Here is a 17,660-nt window from a genome sequence, read left to right as displayed (position 1 = left end):
GGTGCATCACTCATCACCAGGGCGCAAGGCACTTGACAAGTAGGGAAGTGTTGTTACTGCCAAGTGTCTCGTGCTCCCAAACGGTACGAGTGGGGGACATGGGCCCTCCTCCTGGGAATCACAGGCTGTGCAGGAGGCTGGCAGGGAGCAGAGCCTCCGGGGGGCTGCCTCGGGTGCTCGCCCTTTATCACAAGCACGGCGCAGTCCCCGCCGCCGCCTGGTCTGTGTCCACAGCCGCCCGCGAAGCCGGGCCCTCTGAGATGACTGTTCCTATGCGTCCGCGGGCAGGGCACAGTGGCCTTGTCCAGCTCTGAGCTCAGCCTCCTCCAGCCACAGTATCATCGGCAGCCCCCCAGCCCCTCCACCGGTGAGGGTGCCGTGTGTGGGGGACGACCTGGCCTGCACTACGGCTGCCATGGTTTTCCCCAGGGACCCCAAGTGCCAGCCACACATCTTCCCAAGAAGCTCTCTCTCCCGATCCAAATTAAGAGAGATCGCGACACTGTAAAGGTTTCAAGAAATCGGATTTATTTTCACAAACACAGTGTTGTTCACTGAATGAGCGACTCCAAGAGACATCCTCCCCCAAACTTACTGGTGGTCCGGTAAATCCTGGGGGGCCGACAGGACCTTGCAGCCCTGGCAGTCCCGGCGAGCCCTGCAATTTAGTGAAAATGCGAGAATGAGATGGGAGCCAGGAAGAGACACTGCATGTGCTTGTAGTGATTTAGCAAACGCTTACTGGTGCTCCTGGGAGTCCGGGAAATCCTCTTTCGCCTTTCAACAGGGTCCCAGGCACGTGGCCAATTATTTCACCTGGATCCCCCTAGGGGGTGAGCAAAAAAAGGAAAGAAAGTCACGAAAACTGACATTCGTAGAAAGAAACCGAGAACCCGTTGCGTGAGAGGCGAGCGTTAGTGGTGCCGAATCAGCCCGTGTCTGGGATTGAGAGCCCGTCTACGCTTGAAACACACGCACTGGCCACGTCCACGTTCGCCACGTTCACTGCCACTGCCTCCATGGCCAGCGTCAAGCGCCACGCTTAGGTGGACTTGGCTGTGCCAGGACTGGATGTGGAGGCGTCACACGAGGAGCCCCCCGCTTGTGCGTGGCCGTGCCCCACGCCTGAAGACAGAGCGCAGATCAGGGCCGAGGCTCCGTCTGTTCTCATGCGATAAGGCTTATCTTTCACAAACAGACCCAGGATGAGCATCTGTATAAAACAGGCTGTGATTTCATGTGTCTGCTTGGCCAGGCCACAGTACCCAGATGTTCAGTTAAGCCCCAGTCTGGATGTCCCTGGGAAGGTATTTTTAAGATAAGATAACCATTTACATCAGAAGCCTCTGAGTAAAAGGAATTATTCTTCTTAATGTGGGTGGGCCTCGTCCAATCAGCTGAAGGCCTCAAGAGGAAGAGAAAAAAAACAAAAACAAAAACCCTGGCCTTCCCCAAGAAGAGGAAATTCTGTCTCCAGACAGTCTTTGAACTGGGACCCTGGCTCTTCCCCGGGCCTCCAGGATGCTCTCCTGCGGATTCTGGACTCTCCAGGCCCCCACAATCTTGCAATTCCTTAAAGTAAACCCCTCTACCAGGATGTACGTCTGTGCCTGTACGTGTGCAAACACACACTCCATACACACACCCTACTGGTTCTGCTTCTCTTCAGAGCCCCGACTAAAATACAGGACTATCGTGAGGATTCTATTTCTCAGGTTTTCTCAGGGACACAGGGACACAGGGACACTCCACCTCATTCGGATATGTGGTCGTCTGCAGTGTGGCTGTTGAAAAAAAACCCGGAACTTGTCCTTTTACAGGGCTGCTCTCAACACCCAGATGCCCCTGCCCCCCAAACTGCTCTGCAGCACGCAGGGGGGTGGGGAGTGGGCACATGCTTTGAGTCATCTCGGTGTGACCACAGCCCCCGGCCACATCACCACCCACCTGTCTGGACCTGTGGGCCAGGTTCCTTTTGCGTCCCTCCCCCCCCTCCCCGGTCCCAGAGAAGAATGCTGGAGGGGCTGGGACAGAGCTGAGCACCTGCACGGATTCACTCCGAGCTTGCTCAAGGTGCGAGTGTGGATGAAGGACAGGGACCCATTATTTTGGACGCCGCAGCGGGAGGGGCTCAGGGCTTCTCCTCCTCACCATGTGCAGAGGGTCCGGGGCCACCCTGACACAGGGACAATCAAGCTGACGAAGCCCATGGTTTGGCTCTGAATAAGGGGGGTGGGCAGGACACCAAGGGTCTCACCTAAAGTAACTGGGGTCTTCCTGCAGGAATTATAGAACTTATAAGACAGTGTCTCCAGATCACAGGCCACAGAACAAGATGGTGGTATTCAAGTGAAACCACAGAGATTAAACACGGTAACAGTCTGAGTATTTCTGCCCACGGCTCTGGAAGAGGAGTGTCACCCAGTCTGTCTACACAGACAATTAATCTGGACTGGACTCACATCACTCACATCGCACCATGCTCCCTGTTTCTGCTTATTTCTGATTCAGAAACTGCACCTGGTGTCTAAAGTTTACCTCCCAAAATTTAAGTTTGTGCCTATGACTCAGACACTCTTTGAACAGAGCAGGGTTTAGACAAACGCATTACCAGGCCACCAGTTGACCCAAGGACATACAGTGAAGCTGTGTCTACAGCATCTGCTCTATGTAGGCACCCGTGATGAACCCAGTCGAGTGTAAGTACATACCTTCATTCCTGGTAACCCTGGTGGTCCCTATAAAAGAAAAGGCTGGTATTAGTTTTGTTTCTCTCAAAACAGCATTAGCATTAGGACAGAAGTGCAAAAAAAAAAAAAAAAAGGGGAAAGAAAGTGAAGAAGAGAATTTTTTTTCATTTTTTAATGTTTGTTTATATTTGAGAAAGATAGTGGGAGTGTGCGAGTAAGAGAGGGGCAGAGAGAGAGGGAGACATGGAATACGAAGCAGGCTCCAGGCTCTGAGCTGTCAGCCCAGAGCCCGACACGGGGTTTGAACCCATGAACCGTGAGATCATGATCTGAGCTGAAGTCGGGACACTTAACTGACTGAGCCACCCAGGTGCCCCAAGAAGAGAAGAATTATAATGGAAGAAAGAAATGATGCTATACTCACAGGATTTCCAGTGAATCCAGGCAAACCCGGAGGCCCCAGAGGCCCTGGCTCGCCCTGAGGGGACAGCAGAAAGTCACTCGGGTGTGTGGCCAGGCACACAGCACATCCTCCCAGACGCCCACACCAGGTACTTTGTCCTTCCCTTCACAGATCCTTCACTTGTTGGGACCCCCTAACAATTACCTGTTGGCAGCTACCCTGCTCAGTGCTACTTGGTGACAGGAGAAATACACATGAGAATATAACGGATAGGGACAAGGGATAATAATAACATTTCCTTATTTGCTTCAGCAACAGATTAGAGGCAAGAAATTTAGTGTTTATAGCAATCGCAGGATAAGAGTCCACAAAAAAGGCACAGATTTGTCTTTTGTGAATATTAAATATGGGGAAACTGATTTCCTCATCAATTAAAGGACACTTTAAGGCGAACAGCTTTCCATCTGTGGCAACGAAAACCGTGTCATAGGACTTCTCAACACGAGTCGGGTAACCAGAGCACGGGAGGAAGGGCTTGTGTTCCAAATTTACCTTTGTTCCATTGCATCCGGGGATACCTGGAGGACCGGGGGGGCCATCTTGGCCGGGAATACCCTGCAATTAACAAAGTGAAAAGTAGCCAGAACAGAGGATCACATGATGGTGGGGTCACGCACATCAGAAGTCTCCTTAAGGAAGCATACAGGAAGTTAGATACATACAGGAAGTCCTGGGTTTCCCGGGTAACCTGATGCTCCTGGGGGTCCCTGTAAGGATGGAAACGAGAGAGTGCAGTGAGTCGGGGGGACCCTCGTCTCCTCCCACCACACCCACCTGGCTGAGGGTGTCACACCCTTGTCGCTGGGGCTCAGAGCATCCACCCTAAGCACACACTGAACTCTGGGGGCAGGCAGCTGAGGGCCCGGCCCCCGGAAGCAGCAACTCTATACCAAAAGCTGACGCTAATTACAGCAAAACCTTGGCTTGCAAGTCACTGGTTCTGCGAGGGTTCCACAAGACGAGCAAACACCTCTAATACATTTTAACTTGATAAACGAGCGGTGTCTTGCAATACGAGTCCTTCGTGACACCGAACGTCACATGATCACAACTGAGCCTGTGGTTCTTGAAATCCACTTTGATACACGAGTGCTTTGGATGACAAGTGTGTTTCCGGAAGGAATTATGCTCACAAACCAAGGTTTTACTGTACTTCTAAGACCAAGGCTGCACAGCCACAAAATAACCCTGTCCTCATTCCACACTTTGTGATTTGTAGGTAAAATATATTCTTTATTATGTGTATAGTGTGTATGTAAACATGCACGTTATATACGTAGTATACGTATACAAGTTACGTGTATACAAATATAGACACAATCTACATTAAAATCGCAAACTGCTGGGAAGAAGCATTTGTAAGAGAACTCGGTTCACTGGTGGGGGGTGGGGGGGGCAGCCCAGTCCTTCCCAGTGGAAGTCTGGATCTGCTCCGTCACGGGCACCCCCGGGGCCATTTCCTCTACCTCCTGCCCAAGGTGCCGGGGACTGTGTCAGAACAGCGGAATGAAACGTTTACAGCGCCTCTGTTTCTCTGCTTTCAGAACATGCTTTCAGAGGTCTTCCTCTTTGCATTTGCCAGGAATGGAAGGAGCAAAACCAGAGTGCAGTGTGAAGAAGGAAGACCCAAGTGAGCACTGAGAAGGTTCGCCCTTTTCTCGATAATGGCAGCCCTTTTCTTCCATGACTTGTAGACATGTCATCGCCCCTCCCCCAAAGCACACCGTGTGTGCGAGAACCCTCTGGAAGAACAGAACCGACGGGAAAAGCCACCACAAGGGCGGGGGTCGGAGCAGGGGGCTCACGTCAGCCCCCCCCCCCCGGCCCCGCGCGGTCGGAGCTCTGGGAAGATGGACGGGCAAGGATGGGGGGGCAGAGGGGGCGCCCCTCAGGGCTGCTGGGAGGTGAGAAGGGGTGAAGGGCCCTCAAGCGGAGGCATCACTGTATCACACATCACCACAGCCTCACGGACTTAGGTGACAGGTGTACTCACCCTTGTCCCCTTTGTTCCAGGCAGTCCGGGTTCTCCAGTGTCACCCTGCAAGCAAACAGAAGTGCCACCGTGACAAGAACGTGGACCACCTTAAACTCACACCCTCCTCCCCGCAGTGGCACGGCCAAGCTTACCTTCTGTCCCGGGGGCCCCTGTGGCCCCTCCGGTCCTTGCATCCCGGGGAACCCGATGACACCCTGCAAGCCCGGGAGGCCTCTTTCGCCCTGCGGGGGAGAAGGAGCAGGTCAGAAGGGAGGTGCACTGGCAGAAATGGAGGGAAGGGATCGGCACTCACCCCTGCCACGACCGTCCAGCACCGCACAAGTCCCTGCGGGCACCTGAAGGTCCACGCTCCAAACTAACTCCCGTTCCAGGAGGCTTTTCTCCACTGTGTGCCAAGCTCTTTGAGCACAGGAGTGCTCACCTCCGACACCTGGGACAATGCTTTCTATGTTCTATATTCTAAATGCTCAATAACTTACCGGGTAAATAAAATAATGGCTAGTTGGGTTTTATTCACCGAATTGATTATGCTGTCATTCAACTAGCGGGATCTTATTATCGGCACGTGCGGCCCTGAGAATCTGTAAGCAGAGCATCACAGTTTTCCTTCGGATTCCTAGGAGGTGTGTAGGCAGAGCTCATGGTGTGAGCTTCCACACGAGATGCTGAGACCTCTCTGTGCCATCAACAACCGGACGATGGGCTTTCAAAAGTGTCCTTAAAAAGTGTTTGTTTGCAAAGGCACAAAGTTTAGTTAGAGTCTCTGTCAATGCTCTTGGAGCAAAAAGAAATAAGAAACATTGTTTTTAAAATACTATCATTCAATTGGGGGGGGGGGGGCCTGGGTGGCTAAGTCCATTAAGCATGTGACTTTGGCTCAGGTCATGGTCTCACAGCTCATGAGTTTGAGCCCCGTGTCAGGCTCTGTGCTGACAGCTCGGAGCCTGGAGCCTACTTCAGATTCGGTCTCCCTCTCTCTCTGCCCCTTCCCTGCTTGCCCTCTATCTCTCTCTCAAAAATAATAAATAAGCATTAAAAAAATTTTAATAAAATAAAAATATAAAATATTATCATTCAGTGCAAGTGCAGGTGGTCGTAATACACTCAAAAGGAAAAAGAAAGGTCCAAATGTCTGGGGTTCTGAGCCCGAAGCTGGCGCTTGAAGGATGAACACAAAATAAGTATGTGAAGGGGCGCCTGGGCGGCGCAGTCGGTTAAGCGTCCGACTTCAGCCAGGTCACGATCTCGCGGTCCGTGAGTTCGAGCCCCGCGTCGGGCTCTGGGCTGATGGCTCAGAGCCTGGAGCCTGTTTCCGATTCTGTGTCTCCCTCTCTCTCTGCCCCTCCCCCGTTCATGCTCTGTCTCTCTCTGTCCCAAAAATAAATAAACGTTGAAAAAAAAATTAAAAAAAAAAAAAAAAGTATGTGAAGAAAAGAGAGGAGTCACTGAGCCTGGAAGGTGGGGAACAGGCAGCGATGAGGGCGATCTCAGTCGTGTGAGCACAAGAAACTAAAAAAAAATACAACCAGCACAAGAGTAAGCAGAACATCAGCGTTTGACCCGGAAACAGGATTTCTCCCAGAGGCACCAGCGAGCCCGTGACCTGATGCCACGACAATGAAGGAAGATCGCCACACTCAGACTGCCAAGATAAAATCACCCACAATCGCGACCTGAAATCATGAAAACTTGTGTGCTTTACAGTATGTGGACTTCACTGCAATCTTCCAGAACAAAGGGTGCAGATGAAACAGCCATCGCCAGCTGACTTGAAAAAGCAGACGGTCCTATGGATTACTTAGCACCCAGTACTTTCTCAGTCATATCGGCCCAAAGCAAAACTAAACAGGCGAGCTATCCGGTATACAACATAAGCATTAACCCCCAGAAGAGCAGGTCCCCGAGAGTTACTGGAAAGTTTCACCGTCGTACAGACGGAGGGAAACAGGGCAAGGGGTCTAGGATCTGCCCTTCTCTCCACACCACTGGCCGGTCCTGGCATTGCTGGCAAATTCAGCACCTGTTGCATTTTTAGAAGCGCAGAATGGGGCTCTGAGCTTGGGACTTCCACCGCCGCCCCCCCTCCGTGGACCGCAGGATCAGCTGGAAGTGGAAGTCGGGAGTCCAGAAGCAGCGTGTGAGCAAATGTGCAGATGAGTGCTAACTCGAGAAGACACAATGAAATGGTAAAGGGATTCAAGAAAACTAAGCCGTGCAGCCTGGCACAGCCCTCAGGACAGCAGCGTCCAGAGACTCCACCCAGAGGAGCAAATGCTAACGTGCCCGGAGCCCTCGGCACAGGATTCGACACGGCTGGCTCCTCCTCCCGAGAACTGGGACAGCCGGCAAAGGAAAGCGTTCTCAGACCAACACCTGTTCACATGGAAAGCTACTCAAATATATTCATTCTTACACTGAAACATAATGAACCGTGGGCTCCAACCACAGAGAGCGCTGACCATAGAGATGCTCCGTCATCGTGCCCACCTCCTCGCTACTACTCGGATGTGGGAAAATTCTACCTGAAACAGAATAGAACTGAACTGCCAAGAGCTGGCTGAGAAAAATACATGAACACCGAGTTGTGTCTCCCCAGATAACCTAATAGGACATCGGAAGGACGTGTGAGAGGCACATCGATGTAAGAGCCTTCCCATGTATTTGGTGGCATATTTTTAGAACTTCATTAGTATTTGGCTCTATCGCTATGAGACCCAGTGCAGAGAAGACTTTATAATTCTCATTTTAACCATGGAACGCATGGAGGCTGAGAGCCAGATTCGCTGAGTTCTGCAAGTTTCTCACTGAGTCAGCGCTAAAGCCAAAAATAGAAATGAGGTCAGCCTGCACCACAGTGCATGGTTTTTCTAGGTCACTAGAGCAAGCTGGTTCCCAGCAAACTGTTGAACGATTCACCAACGTGAAGTTCGCCCCTCTTATGTCCATTTCACAGACAGGGACGTTAGGATTCTGACACGGAACTGACTTGTCACATGTCACCGGGTGACCCCTGCACGCTGCTGGGAACAGAACACAGAAATCAGACTCCCAGTCTTTGCTTACACCACAAGAACACATTCTTTCCCAAATGTCCCTGGAACACTTAAGCAATCCGTATATCCCAAGAGTTTTGGAATTAACTAGCTACGAAGGAAGTGACTCCTCCATTGACATGGTTCTTGTTATCTCCCACGTATTTTTTTTTTTTAACTTTCCCACTCTTTTTGTTCAGACAAGAGTGCACATGAATAATCCAATATCCCGTGCCCCGTCCAAGGCTATTATGGGCACCCGAGCAGAGCCAGCAGACAGGATAAACGTTCAAACAGCTATACAGTTAGCTGGCACACAGCGTGCGCGGAATGCAGGCCAAATTACTCCTCTGAGCTTTCAGCAAATCCCCACTGTCGTTGTAGGAAGCGTTGGCTGATCCAGACAGACAGTGCAGCTGTAGAAGTAAGACCTTGACTGTGGCCACCCGTACACTGGGGGTCAAGGCAGGAGGGGTTGTGCCGTCAGCGTCCCTGAGAAACAGGACCGAGTCATCTACACCCCACGATGCGGTAAAGGCAAAGGCCAAGGGGCGCCTGGGGGGCTCAGTCGGTCGAGCGTCCGACTTCAGCTCAGGTCATGATCTCACAGTTAGTGAGTTCGAGCCCCTGCGTCGGGGCTCTGTGCTGACAGCCCAGAGCCTGGAACCTGCTTCAGATTCTGTGTCTCCCTCTCTCTGCCCCTCCCCTGCTCGCGCTCTGTCTCTTTCTGTCTCTAGAAAATGAATAAATGTTAAAAAAAAACTTTTTTTAAACAAGGCAAGGTCCAAAAGGCCATGGCGGCCACCTAACCCGTACCAGGCAGAAATGGAACCCCCGACCACTGTTCATCACAGTAATGAGCATCTCCAATGGAGGGAAGACCAGAGAAGCTGGTAAAATATGACACAAAAGTGTGGATGCAATTGCATTTCATACTTTTATTCTCCAACGTCAGTGCAACTGTATTAGATTCATTTTAAAACGTCTATGCATCAACAGCAGAACCGATTACCAATGTGTCCTCAAATGATGGAATTCAGAGTTTGAAGAGGAAGAGCAAAATGCCATCATTATAAAGATGAAAGAATACAGCCATGGAGAATAATCCTGGCATCGAAATTAGCCATTCTAAATTAGGCATGAAATACAGTTTCATGCATGGAGTAACTTACAAATTTTGCATAACGTATGTATTATCTAAAGCAAGGACATACTTTTAAAACTCCATCAGATAGGAGGATAAAAGATTCTGTTATAATATCAATTACTCCCCTTCCTCTTAAAATGCTTATGGAAACAAGCTCAAGATGGAACTCCAACGCTAGGACGTGACACCCCTTCCTGTCCAAGTCAGAAAAATCCAAATACAAACGAAGCCCCCGGGTTGGCTGAAATTGGAAGAGTTGCAAAGCTTCTAACTTCGAAGGGTAATACAGTTACGAACCACAAACACTGAAGTTAACACAACATAAACCTAAAGTAAGCGGTCAAGTCCTACTATCAGAGGCCGTAGCATGCCTGTTTCAAGAGTCGGCATGGGATCACATCCTTTTAGTTAAATTTTAAATTAAGTTTTCAAAATGATATGACCGAGGATCTTTACAGTGCACAGAAGCACAAGAAAAGTGTGTCCCGAGCACCAGGCTTCCTGGCCCCAGGAGGGCCGACTGCAGGGGGGTAGAGCCATCCACGCGCTTGGGTTCATCCATCACAAAGCAGAACGGACCTCACAAGCGGTGTCAGTTGGAGACATTTTGTAGCAGGGTTTCCACCTCTTAGAAGTAAATACAGTGAGATCGTTTTTTTAATTCACCGTGATCGGCACCCTCTCTGAATTCGCTAAAATCGCTGAGCGGATGGATGAACTAGCCAGTAGCGAACCACGCTCGTATGGGCCTGCGCCCTAGAAACTTAACGCATAGTACAGGATGGTGACTGGGCCACAGGGCCCCTTTCCAGGTCTGAAGCCATGCGGGCGCCGTGGGAACCCCGGCTGACATATGTGCCTGCGGCCGGAGCAGCCACAGAAAAAGCAAGCTGTGATCAGGACAGGACCCCGGATCAGCTGTTTCTTTCTGTCACTGGGCGCCTGGAGGCTTCCATTTCCAAGCAAAGCTGCAAATGAGTGAAGGAATGAAAGCATTCACTTTTGGAGCCAGGACTCACCAAGAACTCAGCGATGGGGAAAAGATTTCAAATGACGGGTCACAGTCAGTCAATGGGTGACATGGGGACTCGGCCAAAAATTCCACAAGAGCAATTGCTGAGCCCAACAACCATCTGCGGGGCCATTTCCTGAATGCCGACAGTGGGAAAGTGGTGGGAAGTGTCACGGGGTCCTGGAAAAACTCTGACGAGGCCCCACTGGGAGCTCCGCCCACACCACGAGGCCTGCCACCGTGGTGGGACTACCGCCCTGGCGCCCCGGCTGGAGGGGAAATACACAGCTGGAGCCCTGAACACGCTTTCCAAAGAGGAGGACATAAAGACTGATTCTCCTTTGCAGTAGGAGACACGTACCTGGATTCCTACACGAACACGCGTGTGTTAATTTAACGTATACTATGTTTCTTGAGTGAGTTAAAGATGGGGCGAAGACTGTTCCACGTGACCACTCCATCACTGCTATTGTTTCTTGCATTTTAAAATTTTAGTGTTGAAGCAGGAGAGAGAAAAATGCTGCTCAAAAAGCCTGGCTACTGATCTTTATCTTCTTCCCCAAACTCTCTCTTTCTCTCTCCAGCCCTCGCTGATGTTCAGCTCAAAGGTCAATATTCAGAATCTTTACGTTGCAGCTCTCCAGCAAATATGTGTTAAGAGCTTGAGCAATTATATGGGGAGGGGGAGTAAAGATGAGCATTTAAGAGGTTGTTTCTAGAAACGAAGGCATTTCTAGAACGTCCTTTACAAATTCAAGGGAAGAGAAGACTCGGAAACGTGTTGGGGAAAAAAAAAAATCCCCCAACCCGTGACCTTGGAGTTCATGACCTCATGTGCTGTCAGATCCATTCCATTCCAAGGAGGGTTCTGGACCCATCCTGCCTCTTCTAACCCCACCCACCTCTTGCTACATGGCCACCACCAGGCTTATGACTCTGGGGCTGCAGATGGTCGGGTCTGCACGGAGAATGGGGCAGACCTGCATGCTGAACCGTGGGAGGGCAGCTGGCTGGGAGCCCTTTCCCCTCTGCAGCTTTACGTGGGTCATTCTGCCACCGGCTTCCTGGGCAGGAACTCCCAACCCTGCGGAGAGGATCCCTCTTGTGGATAAGGCCCACCTAGGCCCAGCTGATGGCTCCCCAGCTTCAGACAGCCCACAGATACAGCACTTCTCCAAGTCTCCATGTTCAAGGACAGATTTCCTTTGGATAAATCCTGATACTGAAACATTATTTGAGCCCACGATACACTCTAGCAAAATTCTCGGCATTTCAGCACCGCCGTGAAGCCGGCTGGTGGAGCCAAAGTCTCAAATCGTGCGTAACACAAAACGAGCAGGAGGACGGTTGCAGGGGAGCGCACAATATGGATGTGTGATTAATCAACATTGGCAACGAACAGAACCCTCGATACTTTCTGACCTGCAAAAATCCACTTTGTACATCAACTTGGAAGAAAACAAAAAAGGAATTACAGAGAGTTCTTCACGAAATACTTTCTACAGAACCATCATTCAACGCAAGAATAACGTGAAAGAGTCCTAGGTGTTGTCTTCATAAATTTAAACTGCTCGCCTACAGCCATCTAAGAGCCAAACGTCCGACTTCACCCTTCCAGTGGGAAAAACTTTCTAAAAAGCAAAATCAAGTGCTGACAAATTGTTAGCAGAAAAAAAACAAAAACAAAAACAAAACGACAACAACAAAAAAACCACCTTAAAATCTTCCAAAGGCCCCTAGGACTTGTAAAATTTCCTGACATGTCTCCCTAATTAGAGCTGAATACTGCGGACAGCGGACATGCTCGAAAGCCGTAAGCGGTAGCCAGGATCTTCAGCGGCAAACGTGTGCTTCAGAATTTGTCTCTTACGCTCTCTCTGAAAAACCAGGCTAACATGCTTTCGTTAAGTCTCCCTCTGAAGCAGGCATCTGCTCAAAATACTTTGAAGTGTAAATATTTTAAGCCATTCCCCTGAAGTAGTCAGCTGCCCAAACTGGGAAGAGGAGAAACAGTGTGATAACATTTTCCCCAAGTGCTGTGGATGTATTCTGCCAAATCCCGCATATACATTTCCTGGTAAAGTTGACCTTCACCCATAGCTCATGCCCATTTTCCCAGCAAACTGCAACCAAAGGCCGTTCGTTCTCTGGGAAACATTTGTCCCTCCCGACCTCTATTAACTCATTCAAATTTCAAGGAGAAGGTTCAAATTTCTGGATGGGTTCTCCTGTAGCCTCCCCCCACCCAGGAGCCCTTCACTCACATGCGCTTTTGTCCCCCTCCAGCCTACACCCTGGTTCTCCGCCGCCTCCCCGGCCAGGGTCCCCGCCTCAGGGAGCACCCAGTGGGGCTCAGAGATGGAATGTTCCCATCTGAAACGTTTGTATTCATACCCCACCCCTTACCATCCCCCAGCACCCGACACATCCCCGGATCTCAGCCAAACATCCCTTCCTTGGGGAAGACCTTTTAGATGCAGGTGATCTGAAGAAGACAATTGCACCTAACTAATCCAGCTCAATTAAGAGGCAATAAACAAAGGGGGAATGGGCTTTTAGAGACGCGTGTAAAGAAAGCCCCACAACTCTGGCTTCCCACCACAAGGGGGCGCTAGGGGACTACGCTGTCTTCAAATTAAACCCTTCTGGAACCTGAAGCCTTCAGCCTTTTTTACTATTCATCATATTAATGGACTAATATTAAATATTCAGTGCTGTTGAAGATCTTAGCATGGGCACAGTTCAGAGAAGTCAGTTTGATAAGGCCTAAAAGATACAATACCCAGGGAAAGAGAGAATTTTACTTAGAATTAAAAATGTAGGGGCACCTGGGTGGCTCAGTCGGTTGAGCATCTGACTTTATCTCAGGTCATGATCTCGCGGTTTGTGGGTTTGAGCCCCGCGTCGGGCTCTGTGCTGACGGCTCGGAGCCTGGAGCCTGCTTCGGATTCTGTGTCTCCCTCTCTCTCTGCCCCTCCCCTGCTCACGCTCTCTCTCTGTCTCTCAATAATAAATTAAAAAAAAAAAAATTAAGAATTAAAAATGTAATTAAAATTAAATATGAGACTAGTAGCCTGAACATGAAGGCTATAACATGGCAGGTGAGTGTTGATGAACCCACCAGTAATAAGAATGGTGGCTAGTTCTCAGTTTGCTTCTTCCATTCATTTTATAAACTGAGTACTTGAATCGAACAATAATACAGGAAAAAAGTAAATTCAGCTTTCTAAATGATGGCATGAAAATAGCACACACGGAAAAAATTTTAAATCCCTACAAAACATTCATAAAACAGGTAGAGGCTGACAGGAGAATTTCTTTAAAGGCTTTTCTTTGGTCCCTTCTACTTCAAGTTTATAGGAAACACATACATAAGGTGATTTAATCCATTCTGCTGATCTTTGCCATTTGTGAAGGCAAAAAATTCATCCAATTTTTAATGGCTTCCAAAAAACATGATTAACATCTCCCTTGCTGAAAACTTGATTTACTGACATGGAGCTCGTGTGAAAATCAGAACTGTAAATGCCTGTGCCTAATCCTACTACCTTCTGTTCTGTCTGTCATACACAGACTTAAAGATTGTGTTTTAAAGCAGAAAACAGTATAGACGTAAAAGGTAGCTCTATTGCGGCTCGGACCCTCACCGTGGCTGTGGACGGTTGTGCATGTTACACACTGCAGCGAGTACAGGGTGAAATCCAGCTGCAGCTCAGCACTGGCCCGGCGAGGGGAGGGGGCGCTGGTCCAACAGGCACAGAGCTGGGCAAAACTCAGTAGCAGCAAAGCCACCAAGCTAGAAATAGACCCTACAAAGGGGTTCTGTTTATGAACGAATGCTTACAAAGCTGCACTCCGGGGAAAGGGAATAATCTTGCCTAAGAGGAGCTGTGCTTCCACTCACCAGCACAAGTGCCTTTTCTTCTTCTTCTTCTTCTTTTTTTTTTTTAACATTCCATGGGATTTATCAAAATTCTATGTTATACCTTGACGATTGAGAGAAGGAGAGACACCGCAGGAAAATAACTAATTGACAGCAAAGTAACAAGGTTATTAAGAAGTAACAGAGTTAGCAGCTCTGGAGGATGTGGACAGAAAAAGTACATCTTTTTCTCAAAAGACACTTTGCAGGGCGCCCAGGGGGCTCAGTCAGTTAAGCGTCCGGCTTCAGCTCAGGTCACGATCTCATGGTTCATGAGTCCAAGCCCCTCATCAGGTTCTGTGCTGACAGTGTGGAGCCTGCTTGGGATTCTCTCTCTCCCCCTCTCAAAAATGAATAAACATTTTTTTTAAAGAAGATACTTTGCTCTGTTTTCACTATCGCCAACCACCTTGAGATTTGGAGAGATGGCTTCCATGTTGTCAGCAAACTTGAGAAAGAGCGATCAGTGCACAAAACCTAAACAGCCTTAGAGGGTTTTCATGTTACCATAATGAGGATGTTATTCACCTGAACCTGGAAATGTATGTGGGTGTGTGACACAGCCCTGGAAGTGCGTGCATCCTGAACAAAATCGGGACACATAAAAGTCAGGAAGTGCCACAATCTAGGTCAGGCATTTGTGTGTGTGTGTGTGTGTGGTCTGTGTTAACAATAAAAATGAAAAATGCAAAAGAAATGCCCTGACAGTAATCATCATAGTTAATAACATGAAAGGCACGCAAGGTATCGGTCAGGTTTAACCTTGAGAAAAAATTGCCAGTTGTCTGTTAAGAAAAAAAATTTTTCTGTTTTTTCTTTAAAAATGTAGTTAAATGCAACTACCTATCAAAAGTAGGTTTTACGGGTGTCCCTGCTCCCCAGCACCCAGCACAGACAGCACATAGTAGGTGTTCGCTAAGTATTTTCAGGAGTGAATCAGGGAACACAAAGTATTAAAGATTCCAAGGAAAGGGGCACCTGGGGGGGCTCAGTGGGATGAGTGTCCGACTCCTGGTTTCAGCTCAGGTCATGAACTCAGGGCTTCACGGGTTCAACCCCGCATCAGGCTTCACGCTGACGGTGCAAAGCCTGCTTGGGGATTCTCGCGTTCTGCCCCTCCCCCACTCATGCTGTCTCTGTCTTTCTTAAAATAAATAAATAAACTTAAAAAAAAAAAAAAAAAGATTCCAAGGAAATAATATAAACCTACCAAGAGGACACAGGGTTAGAGATCTGGTTTCCAAACTTGACAGAAACACGAGGCATGGTTGCTCTGCTTTGGGGCACCTCCTACAGTGAGGGCACTGATAATGCTGCATATCGGGGAGAACCCCGGCCAACGAGCCAGAGACTGTGTCTGTAGCCCCAGCCCCCAAGACTCTCTGAGAATCAGGCCGGCCGGCCAGAAGATGGGACGACTGAGTCACGCTGGATCCTGGAAAGGATCACACCGTTGGGTATTCCCTGACTTCCCGCTGTATTCAACACTGGACCCATGATTCGTGGACCAACCTGGTCTGGCTGTTGTTTATTTAAATACACATATTTTGCACTTACTATCAAGATTTCTCAGCCCATCCAGTCGACTGCATTTCCTATAAAAGCCACACAGTATTTTAAGAGAGAATGAAAAGGCAGTGTCGCCTTTTCCCCTTCCTAGTGGTCACGACCCATGAATTATCTCACTCTTATTTCTGAGGCTAAATTTGACAATGGGAAATAAAGATTTTTTGGGTATTGAAAAGATAAGGCAATTTGTTTTTCTTTTTTTTTTTAAAGAAATTCCTCACTTATCTTATGCATAAAGTTTTTTTTCCTCAATGAACACATCTGATATTCATTCTTTTCCAGCTCCGGACACTCTGTCTATTCTCCCGAGTCTGTACAGCCACCCCGTGCACCAGCCCCAGGGCCCTGCTCGCAAGTATCCGATAACACACACGTGTTCTGTTTCCTCATCCTCCGACAAAGCTGCCTGGCCGTGCTGCATGCTAACAATGTTCTCCCCCAGCACGCGGCAATAATTTCAAGACGTCATTAATCATACTCAGAATCTAAAAGATAAGAGCAGTTCCAAAGTGGCTGAAACATGACAACTCCATTTTGCCCATATAATGCAATGCCATACTGGGAGGGCCTGAGGTTTCACAGAACCCACAACTCACTGACCCTCGTTAACTTGGAAAAAGGGGTCAGATCCATCTGAATTAGTAAATAACCGCATTTTAGCCTATTTTCAGTAAACACCATTAATTCTTTTAAAACACAGTCACTCAGGGAAAGAAATTAAGCAAGATACAGAAGGGTGTTTGGGGGGTCAAGATTTTGATCTGACAACTGAATAGCTACGAAGAGCGTACAAGTGCACCATCAGTACAAAAACCACGGTGCGGAATTAATGCAACAAGTAACTACGTCTTAAATACTCGAAAGCAGCCTTCCCTGAGAAGGCAGGGTCCCTTCACCACAGGGTTGGTCACAGAATTGGCAAACCTGTCTCCAAAAGATAACGTGGAGATTATTTTAACCCAATAGCCAAATCACAGCAAAATTGTAAGTTAGTAGAATCTTATTTAATGCCATTTTTACTCTATATATTTTGTAGAGGTTTCTAAGGTTGCATTTACAAGATAGTTTCTTGCTTTTTTATTCTAATTATTTAATGCCAATAGACTAAAATACTATGTCCTTTGGCTAGGATACAGGATGCAGAAATCTGCCTAAATTGCATTACAGTTTGTAAACTGGAAAAATTAATGTTCTCATTAAAAAAAAAAAAAAAAAGATGGGGCGCCTGGGTGGCGCAGTCGGTTAAGCGTCCGACTTCAGCCAGGTCACGATCTCGCGGTCCATGAGTTCGAGCCCCGCGTCGGGCTCTGGGCTGATGGCTCAGAGCCTGGAGCCTGTTTCCGATTCTGTGTCTCCCTCTCTCTCTGCCCCTCCCCCGTTCATGCTCTGTCTCTCTCTGTCCCAGAAATAAATAAAAAACGTTGAAAAAAAAATTAAAAAAAAAAAAAAAAGATTACAGGGGCGCCTGGGTGGCTTGGTCAGTTAAGCGTCTGACTTCGGCTCAGGTCATGATCTCACGATCCGTGGGTTCGAGCCCCGCGTCGGGCTCTGTGCTGACAGCTCAGAGCCTGAAGCCTGTTTCAGATTCTGTGTCTCCCTCTCTCTGTGACCCTCCCCTGTTCATGCTCTGTCTCTCTGTCTCAAAAATAAATAAACGTTAAAAAAAAATTTTTTTTAATAAAAAAAAAAAGATTACAGGCACGCCTAGGTGCCTCAGTTGGTTAAGTGTCCAACTCTTGATTTCGACTCAGGTCATGACCTCATGGTTCGTGGATTTGAGCCCTGCATCGGGCTCCGCGCTGACAGTGTGGAGCCTGCTTGGGATTCTC

General features: G+C 48.6%; 1 protein-coding gene across 1 annotated transcript in view; it reads right to left on the bottom strand.

Moving 5' to 3' along the window:
• Positions 1–17,660, bottom strand: part of COL4A1 (collagen type IV alpha 1 chain) — a 97,439-nt gene that overhangs the window by 57,374 nt on the left and 22,405 nt on the right. Inside the window, exons 3-10 of the mRNA XM_040486970.1 lie at positions 5,281–5,370; positions 5,147–5,191; positions 3,816–3,860; positions 3,646–3,708; positions 3,115–3,168; positions 2,712–2,738; positions 743–826; positions 596–658 (exon numbers count right to left, since the gene is read on the bottom strand). Coding sequence (XP_040342904.1) covers positions 596–658; positions 743–826; positions 2,712–2,738; positions 3,115–3,168; positions 3,646–3,708; positions 3,816–3,860; positions 5,147–5,191; positions 5,281–5,370 — 471 coding nt within the window. The remainder of the gene's footprint in view (positions 1–595; positions 659–742; positions 827–2,711; positions 2,739–3,114; positions 3,169–3,645; positions 3,709–3,815; positions 3,861–5,146; positions 5,192–5,280; positions 5,371–17,660) is intronic.

Source organism: Herpailurus yagouaroundi, unplaced genomic scaffold (assembly GCF_014898765.1).
Source record: "Herpailurus yagouaroundi ecotype Mexico unplaced genomic scaffold, PumYag 164, whole genome shotgun sequence".
In the NCBI taxonomy this organism is placed as follows: Eukaryota; Metazoa; Chordata; class Mammalia; order Carnivora; family Felidae; genus Herpailurus; species Herpailurus yagouaroundi.
The sequence above is the reverse complement of the archived record's forward strand: the minus strand, read 5'-3'. Positions and strand labels throughout refer to the sequence as shown.